At 43.4% G+C, this 23180-nt stretch overlaps 1 protein-coding gene across 3 annotated transcripts; it reads right to left on the bottom strand.

Annotated features, from left to right (window-relative positions):
• Window positions 1–5038: 5038 nt before the first annotated feature.
• Window positions 5039–23096, bottom strand: trak1b (trafficking protein, kinesin binding 1b). Of its 3 annotated transcripts, XM_030412394.1 has the most exons (18): window positions 22974–23096; window positions 21744–21938; window positions 17091–17167; window positions 16438–16554; window positions 16091–16191; window positions 15786–15888; window positions 14999–15077; window positions 14699–14829; window positions 14522–14596; window positions 14272–14409; window positions 14105–14181; window positions 12605–12859; window positions 12136–12410; window positions 10349–10467; window positions 9382–9589; window positions 9169–9274; window positions 8416–8541; window positions 5039–7574 (listed from the first exon to the last, which is right to left on the bottom strand). In XM_030412394.1, the coding sequence occupies exons 3-18, from the start codon at window positions 17139–17141 to the stop codon at window positions 6986–6988; spliced, it is 2550 nt and encodes an 849-aa protein (XP_030268254.1). In that variant the 5' UTR covers window positions 17142–17167; window positions 21744–21938; window positions 22974–23096; the 3' UTR covers window positions 5039–6985. The 3 variants fall into 3 exon arrangements, with proteins under 3 accessions (XP_030268254.1, XP_030268252.1, XP_030268253.1); XM_030412392.1 differs by lacking the exons at window positions 21744–21938; window positions 22974–23096 and adding an exon at window positions 17959–18345; XM_030412393.1 differs by lacking the exons at window positions 17091–17167; window positions 21744–21938; window positions 22974–23096 and having other exon boundaries at window positions 16091–16273; window positions 16438–16549.
• Window positions 23097–23180: the final 84 nt, after the last annotated feature.

Raw genomic sequence — 23180 nt, 5'->3', positions numbered from 1 at the left:
CTGCTTCAATTAAATAAGATCTTTGGATATTTATTGGGTTCATTAATGCAGCTTGTAACAAAACAGGATCATCTGCTGCACCGAGCATAACCTCGTATTTTTACGCATGTCTGCTGTACTATAGTGGTATGAACAGTTATATGTCAAGATTAAGGATGACATCGTGAGCAGGTACTTCAATTCCTAATGCAGATAAACAGACAGGCGCTCCAAAAGTCATTTTGGTGATAGTTCACGAATAAGAGGACATGAAATCGTCCTTAAACACTTTATATCACATGTTTATGATACCTGCTGAAATCAGTGTCAGCGTCATTTAAGTTCTTCCCTTCTCAGTGATTTTGACACTGACTACACACACGGTGACGGGTGAGAAATTGCAAACGGACACACACAATTCTTCACATTACAGGACTACAGTGTCGACACATTTCCCCAATGTTGAACCTACACAGCCAGTGAGAATCGTTGGTGATGTGACATTAATCTGAAACAACCGAGAATCATCTTACAGCTACCACCCAGGCCCGACAGTCTGCTTTAATTCAATCAAGCCTAATCTAATATCAAACTCCATTACAGTCCTCTAAACTTTCACTTTAAACCCACAACTGCATCATACTGTTCTGACTCATTGACACCAGCCACCTAAATATTTCTTTCTGGGAAAATAAGGAACATGTCAGAAAACGCCCCGTTCCGCAATTTTAAAGCAAGTGAGAAAAAAGAAGTACGGATCCACACTTGGACTCGTCCCTTATCCAAGTTTCTCGCATTTTTTAAAGGAGTTTTTGTGTGATTCTACTTACAAACTGACCGATCAATAAAGGGACACAGCTGAAAACAGAACCTCCTTGGCGGCGGCAATAATCCTGGGCCTCCCTCTGAAGCTTTGCCACTTCCTATGAGTAAAATTTATATTGTAATGTACATTTTTTTTAACTGAATTTTCACGTGTTTCAGCACCATATACTCAAAGAGAAGATCTGTAATTTGAAAGCCACTTCTGGACTATAGGTTTTACGTTTCTGCAAACCAAGGATGTGTTGCAACTTTCTGCCTACGTTTCTTTATGTTGCGACTTTTATGTATTTTAAGTTCAGTTTTCTGTTCTGTGTTGTGACCATGCTGTGCTTATGTTCAGGTTGGGTTTAGGCACAGCAACCACTTGCTTAGGGTCAGGAAAAGATTAGGAGAAGTATTTCTTTGCTTGCCACAAACATGGCTGCAGAATCCCGACTTCTTCTCAAAAACACAAGAGGTTCAAGGACATTTATTAGTCATTATACGGCATTCTTTACATTTGCATCTGGGTGAATATAAGCAGCAGCAGTCTGGTTCTATCTGGTTTTGTCCCGGGGTCTCCTTAAAAATATCAAGTGGTACCACGCTTACAAATGTTGAAATGCAGTCGGTGTGTTTGTGCTTTTTTTCCTTTTTGTTTTGGGATAAACATTTTTCCCGTTAATATTCAAACTAATGTTTGATGTCCTTTTATATAACTCAATGTCAAATCTTTGCTCAAGCTTTGTACAGATCACCATGAAAGATAAGACCTCAGTCTGCCTGCAGGTCCATGAATAATAAAGAGTCTCCCGTGGGAGCTGTCATCCACGTCTCCTCTGTCAAGTTGATTTTCTTTCATATAAAATGTTACACGCAATAAATTAAATGTACCAAAATGAAAAAAAACACCGTCATCTCACTCCTTCTCGCATGGAAATGAATAGAGGTGTGTGTTCATACATTACATAATCCAGGCTTCATCGCATTTGTGCTTACATTACAAGCACACAAACTAACAACACGACTTCAGTCCGCTCCTCCGGTGTCAGAGGTCGGCTTCTTTGCTTGATGCAGAAGAATGAAGCCGAGAAAAGCAAACATCCTGCCTATCAGGAAAGAAAACGCTGCACCACGGTGAATCATGGCCGCGGTGGTTTCAGGGACTGATGAATGTGAGTGGAGATTATCTGATGCTGAGAAAAAGTGTCAGCGTGCAGCCGCACGAAGCAGATGAAAGTCAGTGAATGCATCATTCAGGAAGCGGGCGGGGAAATGTTGAGGAAGATCTTCAAAAGAACAGCGCGATCATTATGAGCGTTAACGTCTGTGCTAAATATTGAAACAGTTTGGAGAAACTGATATCGACTGAATTATTAAAGCTGGCTCGGAATAAAGCATCATCATCCTCAAGGGAGCCCGGGATGTTTTGGTGTTACGAAGAAATGTATGAGAAAACCTGTGGTGAAACTTCAGGGAAGAGATTTGATGACGGGGTGCTGACACTTGTTAGAGCTCACCTGACACTTCATTTGTTTTTGTTACAATTATAATGTAAAAAATTATAATGACAACAACAGCAGTTACAGAAGCCAGCAGACAGGCTGCTGAATCCAACCTGTAGGAGGTATTAGTAAAGACAGAGGAGGAATTCACGGTGGTGGTGAATTGTGATGAAGCAGCCTATTATGCTGCTCCTGGCCTCGCGTGTTAAGTGAAAGATGTGTCTGTGTGAGCGAGAGCTGGAGAGAGGGATCGATGAACAAAGCAGACTCGGTGAATTATTCAGAGAAGTGCTTTTGGATGCCTTGGGGGAAAAAGAGGGCTGGCGGTGAGTTTATATATGTGTGTGTGTATGTGTGACGGGCATTGAAGCCACTGGCTTGGACTGAGGTCGCACTTGAATCAGAAATTTACAGACGCGATTTTGAGAGGGCCGAGGGAATTGACTCAAACTTGCTGTTCAAAGAGCTGAGGCTGAAAACTTCAGAGTTAAAGGCTCCGGGAAAGGTTTAGAGGCTGAAGTGGGACTGCTGGTAAACGTCTGTGCGTGTTTGTGTGGATGTGGATAGCTGCATGGAGTGCCAATGATGCAAAAAAGGTCAAAAGGCGAAGGCATGTGCCTACACCATCTTACGCAGACGGAATCAGGCACTCATACATGCATAAGTGCTCTGGTTTTGAGTGCTAATGTGCAAAGCCACACACTCATGAAAAGAACATGAGCTCCAAGAACGTGGCTGTAATGAGGATCCAGCAACGGTGACGAGCAGATGGTCAGAGCTCTTCCTGGACCATCTATGAAGCTGGCCCGAAGTTCTGCCTTTCATTCTCTGTGCTGTCTGCCTCCAAAATATCCATTCTTTAACTTCAGAGCAGCTTCAGTCAGTTAAAAGGCATTTCACTGGCATCTCAAACAAAAGAGATAAAAAGCAGAGATGGAGATTTCCTATTTGACCCCCTGGACCGTTTTTTAAAAGCCCGTAAAGCCGAGCTTACATAGTATAGATTCATTAGGCAACATCTCCACAAGGCCCAGCAGCAAATAACACGACACATACAAATAACTTGAAGATATACACGTATTTGCTTTCTTAGCAAGAGTTAGATGAGTAGATAAACTGTACATGAAGCTGCCACCAATGCTGAGCACAGCTTGGTACAAGGACTGTAAACACCTGGGAACCTCGCGATGACGATAAGAAGATGCAAGAAATACTGGCACAGGAGGAAAATAAACATGGAAAGAAGAATAAGAGATTGGTGTGAAGCTGATCTTCAATCTATTTTTTGCAAAAAATATTTTAAAAAATAAACTTCCAAGCATGATAGGTAGACTGCCCAGGATCCGCCCCTGAACAGCTGAAGGCTAAAATGCTGAAAATCCTAAAAAAAAAAAATATGTGAAATATCCTCACATCTTTACTTACAGATGCTCTGTCAAGGACAAGCGGAAGGGTTTCGGAAAAGACATAGTATGAGATTCATTTGACTGTTCAACTGCAGCCAATGTTTACCTTGTTCACCACCTTGTTTAGCATATTAGCATGCTGAAATGTGCTATTAAATGGTAACCTCCAATTTTGTGTGTCTACAGGTCTTGGGGAGAACTACTGCTATATGTGGAAAAAGTATTCTATAATCTTTTATAGCTTCATAAGACGCTGCGTGTAATCTGTTTAATTGCTTCTGGTGATGTCAGTCAGTGGCATTGTGGGTAATGTAGGAGAGGCAGGAAGAATGGTGGAACAGAACAGAATAGAATTGATATCTGACTCTGCTGTATCGATTTTGATGTAAAAAAAAAAAAAAAAAAAATGTATACTGTCTGTATGCCTTCATTACCCACAATGCAACTTGTTCACTGAGTGACATCACTGGAGGCATTTTTTTCAGATTACAACCCGTCCTCTGGAGCCACAAAAGGTTTTATCATTCTTTTTTCACATCAAATGATGCAATACTCAACCAAACTTTATGGTAATCTGTTAAATCGTTGTCAAGACATTTAAAACCACAAATATCAACCTCATGGTAGCATTCCAAGAAAAATTAGGCAATCAGTGGAATTCATTTATTTGTGAACCATCTATACAGAATCTGTCCATCAAAGGGTTATCGAGATATTTCAGTCTGGACTAAAGTGGCGGACCAACATCACCAAACCTGTAACTGCTAATTTGGCAGTTATTGACAGTGATATGTTAACTTACCTCCAGTTGGTTTTTTACAAAAAACAATGGGGTTATTTGGTGTTGGGTCAGGTGAGAAAGAATGGGAGCCGCTGCCGTACGTCACGTCTGAGCTCAGAAGAGGTGATTTGCACTTGACGATGGATTTCCTCTGTCACCTCAGGGGGCAGCCGATTTGTTGTTTTTAATGAATTAAATGAACAAAATGTTACTCAAAGAGGACAAGCATCCACAGTGAGAGATGTCAGTGACATTTGAAACATGAGTCACATTTCATTTCCTCCACTTAGCCTCCTCAGTGGCATTTTTCAGTGATTGCTCTCCCCCCGCTCACCCTGTGGCTAATAGGGGTTTAATGAGCAGCCCTCATCATATCCCTCACAGCACAAGAGATACGGATAGGGAATGGGTAATGGATTATGACTGGACCAGTGTGGACGGACAGATAACTGCAACATACTTCACAAACTGAAATATTTTCTGAGTTATTCGTGAGCTCCATCTGCTGGAGGAGGGTGAATACTGACTTCCCGTCTGGGAAAAGAGGAAACCACAAGATGACGTTCTTGTTTGATTACTGAATTTTTATTTTGAAAAAGAAAATGCCTCATTACATGCTCACCCAGTGCTTACGGGGATGTGTGGTTCCGGGTTACGCACTACACATAACGATTCCTTTATTAGCGTGTCATTACTCACGACTCCAGTGACGATGAATGGACAGTATGTACAGTCAGTGAGCGCATGTGAGACGGCATTTCATGGGTTTATATTCATGGGATGTTATAAATAAATAAACACAAGTGCAACAATGGCAACTTTTTCACACCCTTGAATCCAACACACGAAGAACATAAATCATAAAAGTCAGACGGTCGAGGCACTGTATTGCTTCATTTCTCCGAAAGCTTCCGAGCACAATGACTGATTAGCCGCGATCACTCCCCTCACCCCTCCCTCCCTCCCTCCCTCCTCTTTGCTAGCTGTGGCTTCAGCGTATTGATCGCCCAGTTCATTGGAAGCACCATCAGCTTCCCAGTCTAATGGCCAATTAGGAATCCAAACCAAAGAATCTCTAACACTGACATAAGATCTATTCAATGATTGGTTGAAAGTGACTTGTCGGACTCACAAACGATCACTTCGGGGGGGGGTCGAAGGGGGAGGAGGGAGTGAGGGTGAGGATGACATGCGTTCATGTGTTTGGTGTAAAGTATTTTCATTTAATCATTTATAAAAGGCGGATCTTAATCCAACAATGGAGATGGTTCAGTGCTACAGCGACTACAAGTAACCAACCAGTGCAATGGCAGATGTAACAGAGTGCACCTGTTTGTGTCTGGATGCGCGTGGGCTCTCAGAAAAGGCAAGAGTGGGAGGACTATATCTAGCCAGCAGAGTCAGTCTCCAAAGCAGGCATGTGAGCGGACAGCAGAGGGAGATTGGATTCTTAACCAGACAGATATCTTAAAAGCTTTCCTTTAAGGTACTCTGCTTTTAATGGGCCGGTCAGCCGAATTGCATAAAATTAAATGACATAATATTGGTTTTATGTGCCCAGAGTTATAGATATCTGTGTCAACACACGCAAAATCAAAGTCTACAGAGGCTCTGTGAGTGGTGCTCTGAGCTACCTGCTAACAGTGTGCTAACAGTGTGCTAACAGGCGCACAATGACAACAAACATGACGATTGTTGAGCTGGTACGCGGGTTTATCATGGTCACCGTCTCAGTTTTTAGCATGTTAGCATGCTGCGATTGGCGGATAAGCACTAAAAACCAAAGCAGAGCTGAGGCTGATGAGGATGTTCAGAGGAAAGCAGTGTCCGTCAAATTTAAATTCTGACCTGGTGACACTATAATAATTATATTTTAATTATATTATGATTCATCTTAAGAGGAGGCATTGATGTCTGTACTAGATTACATAGTAAGAATGTTAAATTCTTGTTTGGATATTTGGTCAGGGCAAAAAATGTGGCTTGGATTTAAAAGCAATGATAATTTTCTGAACCATTAACGTCACCATTACTCTGCAAAGTCCACAGAACACACTGTGAAGCTTTCATTATGACGATTTAAATGACTAGTTTGCTAATCCAGAGTAACAGCGAGGACAAATTGAGGATTTTGAATGTAACTGAAACAGAATTGTTTTTCCTTTTGCCTTCATTGTGTTGAGGACTGTCTGGGACAGTTCAGAGATACAGTGTCTCATACGGTGGGCACATAAAACCACAATTATTTTGGTTGACTACATACTCAAAGAGGTTGATGCATTTTCTATGAACCTACTTTTTTTGCTTTAAATGCATCCTTTACTCACCATCTAAAAGCACTAAAGAGTGGATAGTGTCCGTGTTGAACCACAGTAGTGATTAGAAACTGGTCAGCAGTGCCATGTCGGACAGAATGAACAGTGTTTGGGCTCTGGGTGACTGCTCAACAGTCAGCAACGGGCCCTGCCTGACTCCTTCTTGGCTTCAGTAATGGCCAGCAGCGGCACAGACTACTCCTGGGGCCCCGGGGCTTTCATGGCCATGCTAGCACCAACCATAGCTGGATAACTCCGGTTCCTCCTCATTCCATCAGGCCCAAAAGGGGAGCCGGATCTGCGCAGCCCGCCCAGAGGCCCCAGGATGGGGCTGGGACTCACTGCTCTGCCCCCTGAAGCTCCAGCCACACCCAGCCGCTTCACCTTGTCCAGCAGGTTGAGGTTGTGGACTGTCACGCTAACGTCCGTCTGACTTTCGCAATCCCTCCCTCTCTGCCTGCCCCTCATCCTCCCCGTCACCTCCTTCAGAATGGAGCGGGCCGGTTTGGAGGCCAGGAAGTTGTCGTAGGACGGGCTCTTGAAGTCGAAGCCCACTGGGGTTGGCACGGCTGAAGCGCCCGGTCCTGTGGGCGAGTTGGGAGGGGTGGAGGGGCGCAAAGTGTCGGGGTTGGGCGCTCGGTTGGGAGCGATGGAGGTGCTGAATAAGACTCCTCCCTGACCGTACTCCTGGCCCTGGCTCTGGTGATACATTGCTGCTGAGATCCCTCTCTCCTGGAGAAGGCGCACTAACCCGAGGGAGGTGCTGGTGGTGCGTGTCGCATCTCTGCACAAACATGGGCGAGAAATGAGAGTCAACATCATGCTGACTGGTGACTGCATAAATTATATTTGTTTTTAAAAAATGTCCGTTAGTCAAAAATGTTGCTGCTTTCTTTTAGTGCTTTATGGTTCTTGAAACTATGGAGGACTGAAACTGCCAAATGGAAAGTAAATAGAGAAATGTATAAACAGTTCAATAAAGTAGTCCTGTATTTATTAACCTTTGTATTGATCTTGCTTTCTATGTCACTTGTTTTACCATTTTGTTTTTACTCTCCCATACATTTTCCAATTTTATTACAGAAGATATGCATTTTATGTTTGATTTATTTGCATGTTTATTTCTGTATTTATTTCTGCATTCTTCTCCATTTGCCTTTTGCAAAACACGATATAAATACATAAATGAATATGTTTAAAAATGAGTGAATTAATCAAAAGATAATTATATTTCAAAATAAAACGGTTAGAGAAAAGCAAATGAGTAAGTGAATTAATCCAAAGGCAAATAAATACAGAAATATCATTTTATCTCACATCCTTTACAATTAATTAATGCCATACTTATTTTGTATCATTTGTGATGCATTCAGTGGCATATTATCCTTATAAATTGAACCTTTTGTTTATCTATTTTTGGATTTTGGCAGTTCAGTCCCCCACATAAAACGAGTTAAACTATAACGAACTCAGTGTGACAGATGCTGGATGACTTCAGAAAAGTAACAACATATTAACTTATTAACAAAGAACCAAAGTTTTGTCATCTGCATTGGGAAAAGGAAGACACATTTTAAGAGATCAGCTGAACGTAAAGTGATGTTCTGGTGTATGTGGAGCCGTGCCTGAGGTTAGTTGAGGATTCGGACGGCCTGAGACTGAGCCTGCGGGGGGTGCAGGGTGTAACGGCGGGAGTACCCAACAGAGTGCTGGTCATCACACAGGAGGACGACGCTGGGACTGGGTTTAGGCTGGAGGGAAAGCAAACAAGGCGAATAAACCAAGGGAATTAGAGACACGGAAAACATCAACACATCATGCTTATTTCAGCAACTTAAATTGCACTTTGACTTTTTCATCAGTGCAACAATGCTGAGCACCACAGGGGGAAGTTTGTTTCTTCAACCATAAGCACCGACATGTTTTATTCAGCAGCTCACGACTGTCTACTGACTGACTTTGCTGCTTGGACACGATCCCACCTTAACGACCGCTGTCTGGATCTGATCTGTCCCGTGGGACGTTGTCAAACTTAGACTGAGTGCACTTATAACATCCTGCAGGATTCTCAAAGCACCACCTATCTGCACAGCATCACCTTAAGCTGCATCAAATGTTTACACTGCAGTTATGTTTATATAGGAAATTATTTCTGTTATGTTATCGGAAATTCCTACGACAAAAACACATCATTTCATTTGGACTTTTTTACTGAGGCATTATGTCTGAATGTCGCTCCTTTGAGGAGAAAAGCCGAACTTTGCAGCAGTTGATTATGAACAAACTCTGGCAGGTTTAAGAGAAACTTTAAAGGGGAAAAAAAGTTGACTACGATCATGAATTATTCATGCAGCACTGGACGTCTCCGTGTTGCCTACCTCGGCGTGACCCGCGTCAGCTCGTCAGTCGGGTGGAGGATTCGACAGGTTGTGAAGGTGTAGGTAGAGCTGGTGTGGGCCATGCATTTACCGGGGTAGTACGCAGCTGCAAGTCACACAAACACAATCATTAAAGAGACGAATTAAGATACCACGCAGGGGCTCCCTAACAGTTTCAACGATGTGAAAATTATACAGAGTAAATGTCCTCACCCAGGACGTCAGTGTTGCTGAGATGTGGCGACGGCGATGGCGAGGGGGGAGACGGTGGAGCGAGGGTGGGTGGAGCCTGCCCGAGGTTGGTGTTGGCGGTGCTGGAGGTGGAGGGCACGGCTGGTGAGGCGGAGGCCGAGGAGGTGGGCAGATTCTGGAAGTACTGCTCCCCTGGTTCTTCCTCCTCAAAGCTACCCCATGGATACACCTGCAGACAAGAAGAAACACACATGTGTTATGGGAGTTTATACTATTACTTGTAGTAATATTAATGGTAAGAAGCTGCGGGATAAGGATCCTTCACAAGTCACAAGTCAAAGATGGATGATTTAATACTCCACAGCTTCCGACATTGTTCAGACACTGGTTTCATGAGTCCTGCACGAACAGTAAGTGGTATGAATCCAAATGTCATTTGTGCAATGATTAAGTCATACAAGTTTCTACTGTAAATAATTACAAGCGTTGTAAAAAGTACCCAAAAGTCACACTTGGGCAAAGTCATGATATCATGTTGATATTTTCTTTGGTAAAAGGCAATTAATGTAAGAAAGTATCAAAAATGCGAGTAAAGGTTTTCAAGCATATAATTAAATGTATGCTTATACTGTAAACACTGATTATCAGAGTGATTTTTCTAATCTTATTGCTAATAAAATAAGGTAATTTTAAATGAGCTACTTTGGCTCTGATACAGCGTTTAATCTGCAAAGTAACTAGTTATTAAAGTTATTAGATATATGTACAAAATGAACAATAACTGGCTCCACAGCATGGAAATGGAACTACTCAAAATTGTACAGTAGTTGAGTTACGTTTCATTACGGTTAATTACATTCTGTCGCAGCGAAGTGAATATACTGAAACAAACACAGTTGTCCATATGGGAAAAATACAGAGATGCATTTGCATGGCTATAGTGTTATACAGACTTTCAACTAATGTGGCACACACGCCCCCCACAGACCTGCTCCAGCTCCAGTTCGAGGGGTCTGTAGCCCTTTGGCACGACTCCTGGCCTGGCGTCCAGAATCACCCCGAGGTGAGGCTGCGCTAACTGCTGCCAGTGATGCAGGGTGGCAGAGCCTGGTGGAGAGAAATGAATACTGCTGCAGTGTACGCAAACACACACCAAAAACACACTTGAGGGATTTTAAAGCACCAATACCTAAAATGGAACTGGTTATTATATCATCGCAGGACATTTAGTGCTTCTGACATTGTGACAAGACTTGTAGCACTGTTTGAGTTAAAACTTAATAAGCTCTCCGACATGATAGGTGAAGAAATATGTCTGATATGTATGGGAATGGACTGATAGAAAACTCCAGATTACTTGACAAAAGCATGACAAGTGACCAATAAACATCTTCATTTAAAGGTGCAATACGTATACGAATACGAATTACCCACAGATCAAATTCATACTCAAAACAAACAGAGGGCAGCATACCGGAAGGGTAATTAAGATAAGTTAAATTAAATTAAGCCAAGTGTAGCTGCGAGTAGCTTTGTAGCTCAGTTAGCCGTGCAGCTAGCAGTTCCGACTGTTCCGACCGACACTAGGGGAATCTTAGTTTTCACACCGCTAACACAGGAGCTTTGGACCAGAGCAGGCCGGGGCTAACTGGTTAGCATGCTAACTTCGGCAGATATCTCTACAAAAAAAAAAAAACACACAAATATGTCACAACTGTTATTTAATCACATTCTGTTGACAGTTTGTGAACAATTTTAAGCGAAAAAGGACGACAAACTAAAAATCCAGAAGACAGAGATTCTAAAAAGAAATGAAGAGCAGAAGAATGAGATGAAAATGAAATGGAGGAGCAGTGAGAGTGAGAAAAAAGGTTTTTAATAGTCAGCTACATGAATTTGAAACAGAGAAGGCAAGCAGTTATAGACTGAAGAAAGAACAAAAAAACAAACAAACAGAGAAAGTCTTAAATGAATAATAAATAGCAAAGAAACACATAAAAACAAAAAAATGTTTAAGCAAGAAAGAAGAAAGTGTGAATACAAATAGGCAAACGAAGAAGAAATGGCTGGGTCTCTAGGTTAACTAGCTTTTCTAGAAGTATGAATTATCACCAGCAGAGGGCAGCACAGGCCGACAGCAGCCACCTTCTATCAACACTGAATCACATGAGGAACAATAAAACTCTGCTGTGACTCTCCCGAAGTTCAAACACGCTCTGACCACCGCCCAATCAGTGATGTCACATCAGCTGTCAAAGTACAAACACCTGCTGTGACATCATTAAATCACTGGTGGAAGAGGTGACGTGTGTACTAACACATCTGGACAGGTGTCATCTGTACGTTATGATTTACACCTCTCTGTCTACAACCATCCTCTGGGCTGTGTGTCTTTGTAATAGCTGTGCGGAGACGCAAAGCTGCCCGACTTGTGATGGTGCATCAGAGACCAGAAAGAGTTGAAGAGCATCAGAGACGGAGGCCTGTCCGTCCTCTCCCGCGCTCCCTTTATCTTCCTGCTCCCGGCTCGGTCTCTGGCCCACCTCCTCCCTCTCTCCCGCTCTATCCCGGCTACAGTCTTCCTCGCCCATCCCCAAACCTTCTCCTTTTCCCCCTCCAGCGTCCGCCCATGCAGGCTCTCCAACCTCCTCTCCCCCTCTGTCCCCCAGCCCCGCTTGCTCCCTTTCTTTGTCCCGACCCCTCTGTGTCGGTCTCCTTCCCACCTCCTCCCCGCCTTGCAGGTCTTCCCTGCGAGGCGCTCCCTCTCTCCCTCACCTTCAAGCGGTTTGACGATCTGGAGTTTGTCAGGGAGGTAGGGCCCTCGTGAGGCCCAAATGTGGAGGTTCCCGAGGGACATGATGCTTTCTGAGGGAGTCATCACACTCTCCGTATCGTGTAGGCCTCCGTGTCCTCCCCGTCTGCGGTCCCTCTCCTCTTCAAAGAAGCGCCTCTCGCTCAGGTTGTTTTGTCTTCGCAGAGACAGGCGGCGCAGGGCGAGCCGCAGGTCCTCGGCCCCGCTGGCCTTCTTCTCTCGGCCCTCTGTGCTGCTGCTAAAACAGAGATGAGACCAAAGACAAGAGATGAATCCTGAGAACCATGTCAGTTTGTTAAAGTAGCCAACATTTGACTACTCCTCAAAGCTGAACACAAGAAACAGTTTATTTCAAAGGCACTTCCTCACTCTAGGATTCATGCAGAAGTCTAAAAAAGTATTTCTTCACAGCACATGCCCGCTTCACCTCACCTGTCCTGATTGGATGCTGTCTCCATCAGGATACTCTGCGTGCGGTTGTCTAGGGCGATGCCAATGCCGTCTCCGCCGTTGTCACCTCCATACATGCTAGAGTGAGGCGTGGAGAGGCCGCTGGACTGTGGCGAAGTGCGAGCCGACAGAGACTGGTTGGAGCCCGGGATGTTGGAGTTGGTCGGAGTCAGAGAACGCTGACGGACTGTCTGGTTGACGTTCTTAACCGTCTCAAACACACGCTTCCGATGGCTCCTGCACAAAAAGTAAAATAAAACAAGTGTTTTAGCCCGTGCTGTAGGCAGTTAGTGTTTTATTGTTTTATTTGGGGCTTTGCTGCTTATATTGGTGAGTTAAATCTCACTTGACTCTCTGGGTTAGCTAGCTAGCCTTGCTGACTTCCGAACTGTCCACCCTCTCCTGTAGTTCTTTGTTTGTACTTTAGCCACCCTGAATGCTTGTTTTCAATTACACATGGCATGACCACATGTCGATAAAGAAAAAAAAAAAAATCAATTCTTTTTTCCCTGCCGCTGACGTTAGCGCACCAGGCTAACCCTTCTCGTGTCAGCTCCTGACACGGTTTTTCTATTCAGAGCATCGGCACTGTGGTTCAGGTATTGTGAGTGAAACCAGCTCGTTTTTTTCTCTTCTGTTTGCTTTGTCACATAGAACGAGCAGTGTGTTACATGTTAACATGTTAACAAGACAGGCTCCACCATGCTATCAGCTCTGTTGTCTGAAATGAGTCACAGTGGTGCTTTGAGCTAAAAGCTAACATGCTTGCGATGTTAACCTGCTGATGTTCAGCTAATCCACCTATCGTGTTGTATTGTTAAGACGCAAAAATGCTGCTGTACAGAAGCCCTGAGAGGCAGGTGAGGATAAAATATTCTGCTGATTAATTTTCCAAGTCTGATCTAAAGTGTTTCTCTCGTGTATTTATGACTTAAGAACAGGTGTATCAGGATGGATTACTGTGTAATTGGAAGAGATCAGTTTAGGATATACATCTTAGTGTTCAGTGTTGATCAGAGCTGTGATTAGAACGTCGCGCCCCAGAAGATTTTCAAATTACACACTGGGCTGCGTCATTCTTAAAATCAGGAGCGGCTGACCAAAGTTATCATATTAGATTATTTTATACATAATTAATCTGAACATTACCTTGAACACAAAATCACAAAATCACATAGCAATCCATCCAATAGTTCTCCTGACATCTCACAAAAACAAAGGTGGCACTAGAAGTAAAGTCAGAGGATCACCACAGTCAGTAGGATTCATCCTCTGGGGACCATGAATGCCCCAATAAAAATAGTTCAGTCATCAAAATGGATGTGGATCGACATGCCTTGAGCTATGTGAAACCCTCATAGGAATCAGTATCAAATCAATTTGGTATTTTCCGGTCGCAGTTTCAAATGTCTGTTCCTGTGCAACACACGGCTCGTAAAATAAATCACATACAATCGTTGACTGATAGTCGTCCATACATACTTCTGCTCCTCACACTCGGGATCATCCAGACTCAGCTCCTTCCTCATTGTTCCCTCGATCTCAGCTGCCAGAGAATCCTGCAACACAAAAACTTGTGAACGACTGAAGGATGATTTCATGTATACACACACGCACGCACACACAGATGGACACACAGGGTCCCTCACCATGGGGTACAGGCCGAGGGGATGGAAGCGTCGGGGCGTTCCAGCAGGGTAGTTCCTGTTCCTCAGGTTCTTCAGCTCCTCCTGGGCTTCATGCAGCATCTCGATACACTCTGAATATTTCTCCTCCAGCTCCTGGAGCTGTGCATTGAAGACAATAAAATGTTCTTTTGGAATTCAAGTCAAACAGTCTGGTATCAACTTGACAGGAAAGAAAAATGTGGTCAGAACAGCGCAGTGATGTGGAAGTTACCTCCACTGTAAGCTGCTTTTGGGCGTCTTTAGCTGCCACCAGGTGTTGAGAGAGCTCCTCGTTCTCCACCGCGAACTGCAAACAAACACACAAGTGTAAACCAGCAGAACACGCAGAGCGTAACTATAGTCACCGTTGAGTTAAAGTGGGTTCATGTGTCCGTCCGCGGGCACACACCGATTTGGCTTTCTTTTGCAGATCTACTATCTGAGAGAGGAGGTGTGTGATCTCCTCCTGCTGGCGGGCAGCGTCCTCCGTCTTACGAGCCAGTTCCTCCGCTATGGCAGAGATCTGGAGGCTGGACAACCCTGATGGGACAGGAAGATTAGTTCAGACTGAGGGGGGGAGAGACGTGTGTCCAAAGCATCGAGGACACCATGGAAAAAAAGGACATGGGAAAAAGAAAAATAACAATATATATATGTATAGTCACAGGAAAACAGAATGACAGGCCGAGATAGAAATGGAGAGACTTACTGAGTTCATTGACACAGTCGTTGACCAGCTGCTGCTCCTTTTCCTCGTACGTTTCCGTCTCCGACTTCAGATGGTTAGCCTGCATGCACACATCCACCATTAAACAATATATTACAATATCAGTTTCTTCATCCAGTATTCAAGTACTTTTCTAATTATTGGAGTCAGTGTTTTCTTAAATCTGATGGTGGATTCATGTGTCTCTGATGCAGCCTGTAATCTGAAGAGTGACTAGTAACTAAAGATATCAAAGAAGTGAGTAAGTGGTACCGGAAAATGAAATACTCAAGTAAAGTACAAGTAGCTCAAAATTGTTCTTAAGTACAGCACTCAAGTAGTTTTACTTATATTCCATCACTACTTTTGAGACACTGCTGACTCCATTACGCTTTGGAGACAAATACAGTACACTTATTAGATTACTTTATTCATTAGTTACTTTGCAGTTTACATGCTGCATCGTGGTCAAATCAGTGCTTTTTCAAAATACAATTATTCTCTTAATTGGCAAAAAAAAAAACCCCGGCTCCAATAATCAGAAAAATGCGGAGGGAAGCAGTGAACAGTGTACACACATACAGTATGTACGTGTAAATATCTGTGTAGTTTGCTTTTTATTTGTACTTTTGAGGGTTGATGTTATTGCAAAAAAAAAAAATGAATTCACATCTAATACTGTAGGATTTTTACTGCAGTATTATTTTTTATGGTTGATTTTTATTTTCACCGTGGTAATATTTCAATTATAATATCTTTTGGTTACTTTTTACAACATTGGTGGAGATACCTCCGAGCGGAGCGACAGGTTCTCCTCTTCCAGATCTTTGAGTTTCCTCTGGAGTGTGTCGCCCCCGAAGCCTCCTGCTGTTTCCACTTTGCATTTCTTGCCCCTTTGAACGGACAGAAAGAGAGAGCCTGAAACTCACAGCAACACAACCGGTGGACGTGTTCATAGGAATGAATGGCACCCTGATATGTTACAGTATGTTTCTGCTTTTGCGATGCCAAACTTAAAAAATCCCCCAAAAATGAAACGATTCTAAATAACAAAATCGACTTTGTATAGACATAGGAAGAGAAAACGATGCTTACGTCGGGGAGCTGCTGGACTCATCTTCGCTCTCGTCGGCTGCATTGGTGTAAAACTGCAGCAGCTCATCCTTCAGGTTCAGCTCATGGTGCAGCTGGGCCACCTGGAACAGGACAGGTAACGTTAGCGGCATGATGATGGAGGTAAAACTGCTGGCATTATGGGTGTCGAGCAAACTCCATCACCTGAAGAAGAGATAGATATGAAAGCTACAAAAAAAGCTGGAAAGTTTTGTCAAATTGTAAAAATAACTCTCCTAAATGGTCAGAATGAATCATTTTCATCAGTCAGCGTCTGAATAATCTGAGTGTGTGTGTGTGTGTGTGTGTGTGTGTGTGTGTGAGCAGACCTCCTCTGTGATTTGCGCGACTCGTTCCTCCAGATAGTCATTCTGCTCCGTCAGAGTTCTGTTCTTCTTGAGGAGCGACTGGCCGATTCTTGCAGCCAGCTCCAAATCTCTCTCTTTCTATTGGTTGGAAAGCAGGAAGAGAGAAGAGATGATTAGTAAAGCATCATTACGCCACAACACAACACAACACAACACGACACAACACGACACATACATAACATATTAGTCAAGTAATGATACATATTCAGAAATGTATATTTTTTTCACAACTGAATAGACAAGCTGTTTCTCTTTTTGAGGCCAGAAAGATGGCAGGGTCCGCCAAATGTAAACAAAGTAAAACAGTATGAAATTGTGCTGTCCTTTGAGCTCAGTTTGTTTATTAAGTCATCTCACGTCAATGTGAGTTGGTTTGTTAAATTTTTTTTCTCCAAAAAACTTCAAAGTCCACCTTTAAAGGAATCTTCCCACAACCATTCACACCAACAGACATGTTTTTTTGCGGGAAAATAGGGCAAATCTCCGGCGCTGCATCCTCTCTGCTGCATCCTCTCTGCTGCAGCCTCACTCGCTGCTTTCGTCTAATTGAAAAATCCTTCCTGGTGCAGATTTGAATTCACACTGATAGAGCGGACAAAAATAGAGCATCTCACCTCCTCCAACAGACGTGTGACAGCATCGATGTCATTGTAGGTCTTCGTCATCTGGCCCACTCTGTCTGCACATAGCACTGTGGAGGGAGAAGACGCACAGGCGGAGTGAGGAGGAGAGGGGAGCGGAGCCTCGTCACTGGAGGGAGGCAGTGGGACCTTTCTGCATGAACATGTACGATGGCACATAGCCACGTTACGTAAGAGCGAAGGCTTGAAAAAGTCACGCTCTCAGAGGTGGCGCATGGGTCATGTTTAACACGTTATTGATATGATGTTAGTGTTTGAGCGAGCGGGGCAGAGGAGTTGTTTCGGAGCGCACGTTGGTTCTGCTGCCCTGAGGTGAAGCTCTCATTGACTTCAGAGCTCTGGTCAATAACACGCTGTACAGAGTTATTGAACACCTTATGTTAAACCGCTGTAATCCTGTTAGGGCTGCAACAAGCACGCAATAATTCAGTTGCTGTTTCATTAAAGGACCTAAAAATCAAGATGGATAGTGTTCAGACTCCGGCTCACACAGGCACATGGGTGGACTGTGGGGATTTGTGCGTGCATGCATGTGTGTGTGTGTGTGTGTGTGTGTGCTCAGAGGCTGATGTGTCAAAACAGAGCAAAGTCAAAGTGGGCGAGCTTCAGGAAATTCCTCTTAATGAGAAGAACAAAGCCAGAGATGAGCTCCAGTGGACAACTGCTGACCACGAATCACATCAAACTGTTCCAAAAGATTGACAAAAATACGACTTCGTAATCTGTTAGAGCCATTAAACAATTTGTAAACTATCAAAAAAAAAAGGAAAATCACAGAAAGATAAAAAGAATGATCAAAGTCTGATCAAATCACATGAAACGTGTCTTCCTTTTACTCTACCTCTCTTGTCGTCCTCACAGTACCAGCTATCATCCAGCTCACATTCACTCCCCGCTAATCTCTCCATCCCGCTCTTCCCGTCCATCTCCTCCCTGAGCTCCACAATGAGCGACAAAACAGAAAACGCCGACGGGTTCAAACACTGATCCATTCACTGCCTCCCTCTCTGCCTCTCTGTCTCTCTCTCTCCTGCTGCTCAGCGACTGTTCAACAGGCCCAGAGACTGAATTACCCTCCTCCCACATGGACTAATGCAAGAGAGAGGCAGAGAGAGATGACAGAAAGAGAGAGAGAGTGTTTCGGAAAAGGCTCTACAGCTGCTGAGTTGGAGCTGAAGTGGAAGTTGTATCAGGAGTTGGAGGATGCAGGGGAGGAGTGCAGTGTGGACTGAACTCCAACACCTCTCTCCTTTCCACCTTTCTTTCGCGCCCTCACTTCCTCTCTGTCTTCCGCTACATGCACGGCTGCTCAACGTCGATTCCGACTCCAGCAACTGTTACCACGGCGACCCTCATCCACAATCAAAACGGTCGTCACAAGCAGAGACACACACACACACACACACACACACTAACTCTTATCCACTGATCATACAAAGGCCCGTCCCCATCCAGCGCCTGATCTTTGGGACGCGTTCTGAAGCTGTTCTGAAAGGGAGAGACTGAAACACCCAGCAGACAAACAAAGCTTGATTTAAAAATCAAGTGGCACATGATAACATACAAACCAGCTAATCACAAGTTATAGACAAAATAAGCTCATCGATATGTAGATTAAAACCACACAACAGTTTGAGCATACGGAGCGTTACGTCTGAAGGATTACACATGTTCACAGAACACAAACGGAAAGCAGAGAGGAAATGTTGCACCACCTTGTGGAGGAAGGCTACAGTGTCAGCTGTGGGAAAACAGGACACAGTTGACCACAGACCAGACGTTTTCAACCGGAACGTGATTGTGAACTAGAGGTGGATTTCATCATTCGTTGTCGAGATTCAGTTCCCGTCGGTCAGTTCGGAGGGATGACTCGTTCATGTAGTTCGTTCGTTCGTTCGTTCAGTCGCACTTCCGGGTACAATGTCGTTCAGCGGTGATTCACGTAACAAACAGTTCTCAGCTCCTCGTTCTCAAACGATCGCGCTATGGGTCAACATAACATTGTAGTTCATGACCAATACATAGCTGCAACTTCATGATTATGCGTACTTTTAGACAACATGACAGTTAGCAGCTAACAGCTAAAGCTGGCTAGCCAAGAACGAGTGACTGACTGAACGAGAACGATAGGAGAGAAATTAGTGAACGGAAGGGAACAAGAGCTCCTCGTTCTCAAACGATCATGCTAATGGTCAACATAACACCCGGTTCATGGCAAATACATAGCTGCAACTTCATGATTATGTGTATTTTTAGACAACACGACAGTTAGCAGGTAACAGCTAAAGCCGGCTAGCCAAGAATGAGTGACTGAGTGAGAGTTACAGGAGAGAAATCAGTAACCGAACGAGAACGAGAGCTGCGAACGAAATTAAATGTTTTTTTTTTTCATGGAAACAGTTGCTATGCATTCCTGTTTCTCATTGGCTAAAATTCGACGACAGTGTCCTAGACCCAGCATACGATTGGCTGGCTATCAGTCCTCCTCACCACTCTGATAACTAAACAGTGAACAACGCAGCGACTGCTCTGTGAGAACAGCGAACGAACGAGAGAGAAGTGAAACGGGGAATGAGGTCAGTTTGTTCGCGTTAAAGAGTCGTTTGTTCGAACTGATTCGTTCGCGAACGAGCCATCACTATTGTGAACAGAACGCGGCCCTAAAACAACTTCATTCTGACCCCTTTTATCATTTGGTTAGTCGGCTCATTAGCCCATTCACTGTTGCTAAGCACAGAAAAACTCACATTTCATTAAATAGTTATAACATAGGAACTTATGAGAATCAAACTGATAACCTATTTCTGAGATTAAAAGGGTGCATTTTTCCTGTACTATAAATAATGTTTTTCTTTTTCAATCATGAAAACTAACACATTGGAGCTTAATATATCAAGTGCATCGTTTTAACACAGTTGAATTGTGCATTTTAAAGGTCAGACATAGCACTTTTGCACTTCTAAAAGAAGTAGTTGAAGACAGTGTTGAGGAAAAGTGAAATACATGTAATCAAACTAGTGGTTAGACCACATTTTGCAGCAGCTTGCCGTTAGCTCAACTAGATTTATTTACACACATGATTCGAGGAGTTGAGTTATGTTTTTAAGAATAATCCCTCACCACTCACCATGTATCTAACTCGTGAAGCTACAAAACTGTTCGGGCCATATAAGGAAAAAACACTAAAATATATTAGGTGTCGATTAGTCATAATCATTAAATAATAAGTGTAACTGCTATTTATTAACAAACACTCCGAGAAGTTCTTGCATGATATGTTAGAAGTTACCTCGCTGGTGAAAGCCCCCACCAGGAGTCACTGTCCTGGTGGGGGGAGATGTCTGACTGATGGACATCAAAAGTTGACATCATTTGCACTCTGTCATTTTGCTTGCATGTGAATTTCACGTCACAGCTAAATTGTAAATGAGCAGTTGGAACTACTTTTTCTAAGTAGCTTCAGGTAAACCACACAGGACTTCTCCACAGGGCAGCTTTGTCAGAGTTCGACTTCTTCCACTGTGAAGCCAGTGGCAGCCTGACAATCTGCGATTTCAAGGTAGATTCATCCACACTGACCGTAGATGAGTAATCATGCTAGATTACAAAATAGACACACTGGAGAAAATCTTACTGAGTCTTAATCGTGTGCTTTAATCTAGACGGGATTTGTCTGTCACAAACAGGTCAAATGCTGTATTAGACCTGCACCACATGTCCTGCTGCAACACTGAACAGAACGAAACAGCAACACAAACGACCTCTCGTATGAAGAAGGTTTTAACCTCAGTTTGATGGACCTTTTCATCATAACGTCAAATACAAATATCGTTTCCTGTTTGTGTACGAGGAAGCCTCTGCAGACAGCGCTGTCCTCCCTCCACAAGCCTCTTCCCTCTAACCATAGAGCCTCTGAGTGTATTAGTCAGGGACGGAGAGCAAAAACGACCTTGTTACCAGAAGACGGATCGATCTTCCCGGACCAACTAGTGGAATCATTATCTGTTTTTATGATGACGGTGGTGAAAAAACTGCTCGTTCTCTGGCTACAAAGCAATCCCTCCACACGGTTCTAGGTTTTGATGTTGAGCTGTCAGTTGAATTGTAATTGTTGAATACCATAAAATGTTTTCCATAATGACATGAATAGAGAATATACTCTTATTTTCATTACGTGAATTTGTAAAAAGGGAATTCAAGGCTTTTTAGATGTCTTATTTACTTGGTATAAGTTTATAAGAGGTGCTTGGTTTGATGTCTTCCCCAACCAAAATTAAATAAGATGCCAGCCGGCACTAATAAAGTCAGATGTGTTTCAACCTGTCGAGAGATTCACAAATATATTCACACTGACTGTAGCAGATTATCTTTCTGAGAACCATCCGAAGGATTAAATGTACCCCCGTAGATAAATCCTTCACTTTTAAAGCCATGTATTCCCACACCAGTCCCAGATATAAAATCCCACCAGTTTAATATCCAGTGTCCCTTCTTATCTGTCTCTCCACTTCACTTCCGCTGTCTGCATTCGAAATTAGAGAACTAAAAAAAGGTTCCTGCACGTGTCACCTAGAGCAGCTCTCAGACTAAGTCAGTGCTGTGGACTGAGCTGTAAGCAGGACTTACAGAAGTATTTGAGAGTCTCTTCGATCTGCTCGGTGGTCAGGTCGAACCTGGTGTCCGGTGCGACGAGGGGAGTGTGCAGCCAGTCATCTTGGTCGTAGCCGTAGACGGTGTCGGCCCGCAACCGGTACACCGGCAGCTGCTCCTCTAGAAGACTGATGATCTCGAACTCGGGCAGGTCAGTGCTGTTGCACACATCTGGACATTACAGAGAGGACAGGGGAGGGAGGACAGTGAATGTACGGCAGCCTGCTGTCGGACTGCAGGCCTTGATAATGTCAGTGTGTTGGGCTCAGTTTGATCTCAGCTTATTCAGCATCAGTTTAAAGGGGCAATATGTATGAAATGGTTATGTTAAATCATCATCAGAATGTGAATAAAGTCAGTTTTGACGTTCTGATATCTGTGCATTGAGTTGCAGAGATATCTACTGAAGTTAGCATGCTAGCCAACTAGCTACAGTTAGTTAGCAATTACTCTGGTCATATGCTGCGCCCTGTGTGTGCGGAGTATGAATTATGACATGTGGTCAATTCTTACATATTGCACCTCTAAAGATCTTAGAACAGTGTTATCAACTAACATTCTATATTCATACTGTACATGTGACAGATAGACGCAGTTGTTAATGTTACTGAGTACAATTACTGAGTGCTGTACTTAAGTACAGTTTTGAGGTACTTGGATGTTGTTGTTTTTTAAATTGTATGTTACTTTGTACTTCAACCACACTACATTCAGAAAATGCCGTTCTATTTACATCACTTCATGTATCTGATATGGCAGATTATGATTGTACTGTACATGCAATAGCCATGACCACTTTATAATTTAAATATCCAACAGTGATATAAAGTAGTTGACATTAAAATGTTAGTTAAATATGAACAATTTGGGATAAAAAATCAAACAATAATGAATAATATGGACCTACATGGAGCAAAGCTTTTCATGTCTACATAGACGTTGTTGTTTATTCAAAACCGATTTTTGCTCATTTTTAAACAATTAATGATTATTTGGGACATTTTTACTTCTACTTGCCACTTTTTTTTTTTTTTTTACTTGGCCTTAAGTTAATTTTATTGTGGCAAGTGTATATACTGTGACAAATTGTCAAATTATCACCACATCAAAAGTGTAACCCACATCCCAGTTGATACTCCAAACCACACACCAAACTCAATGCTTATTTCCTTATTAAGACCCCAAGTTGTACACACACACACGTACCTGTGATGGTCTCGGCGTCCCTGCAGTCGGGCGGCGCCAGGCATGTGTCAAGCTGGGTGGACTCGCCCTCGCTCACATACTGCTCCTCGTTGGTGTGCCGCCGGTCGGGCTCAGGGTCTGGATCCGGGTCCAGGTCTGGCGCCGGGGCCAGGGAAGGGGCCGGGGAGGCCAGCTTGGCTCACCTCTCACTGGTGGAGAGAAAAAGGG

This window comes from Sparus aurata, chromosome 3, assembly GCF_900880675.1.
Source record: "Sparus aurata chromosome 3, fSpaAur1.1, whole genome shotgun sequence".
Classification (NCBI taxonomy): Eukaryota; Metazoa; Chordata; class Actinopteri; order Spariformes; family Sparidae; genus Sparus; species Sparus aurata.
This window is presented reverse-complemented; position numbering and strand designations above follow the sequence as displayed.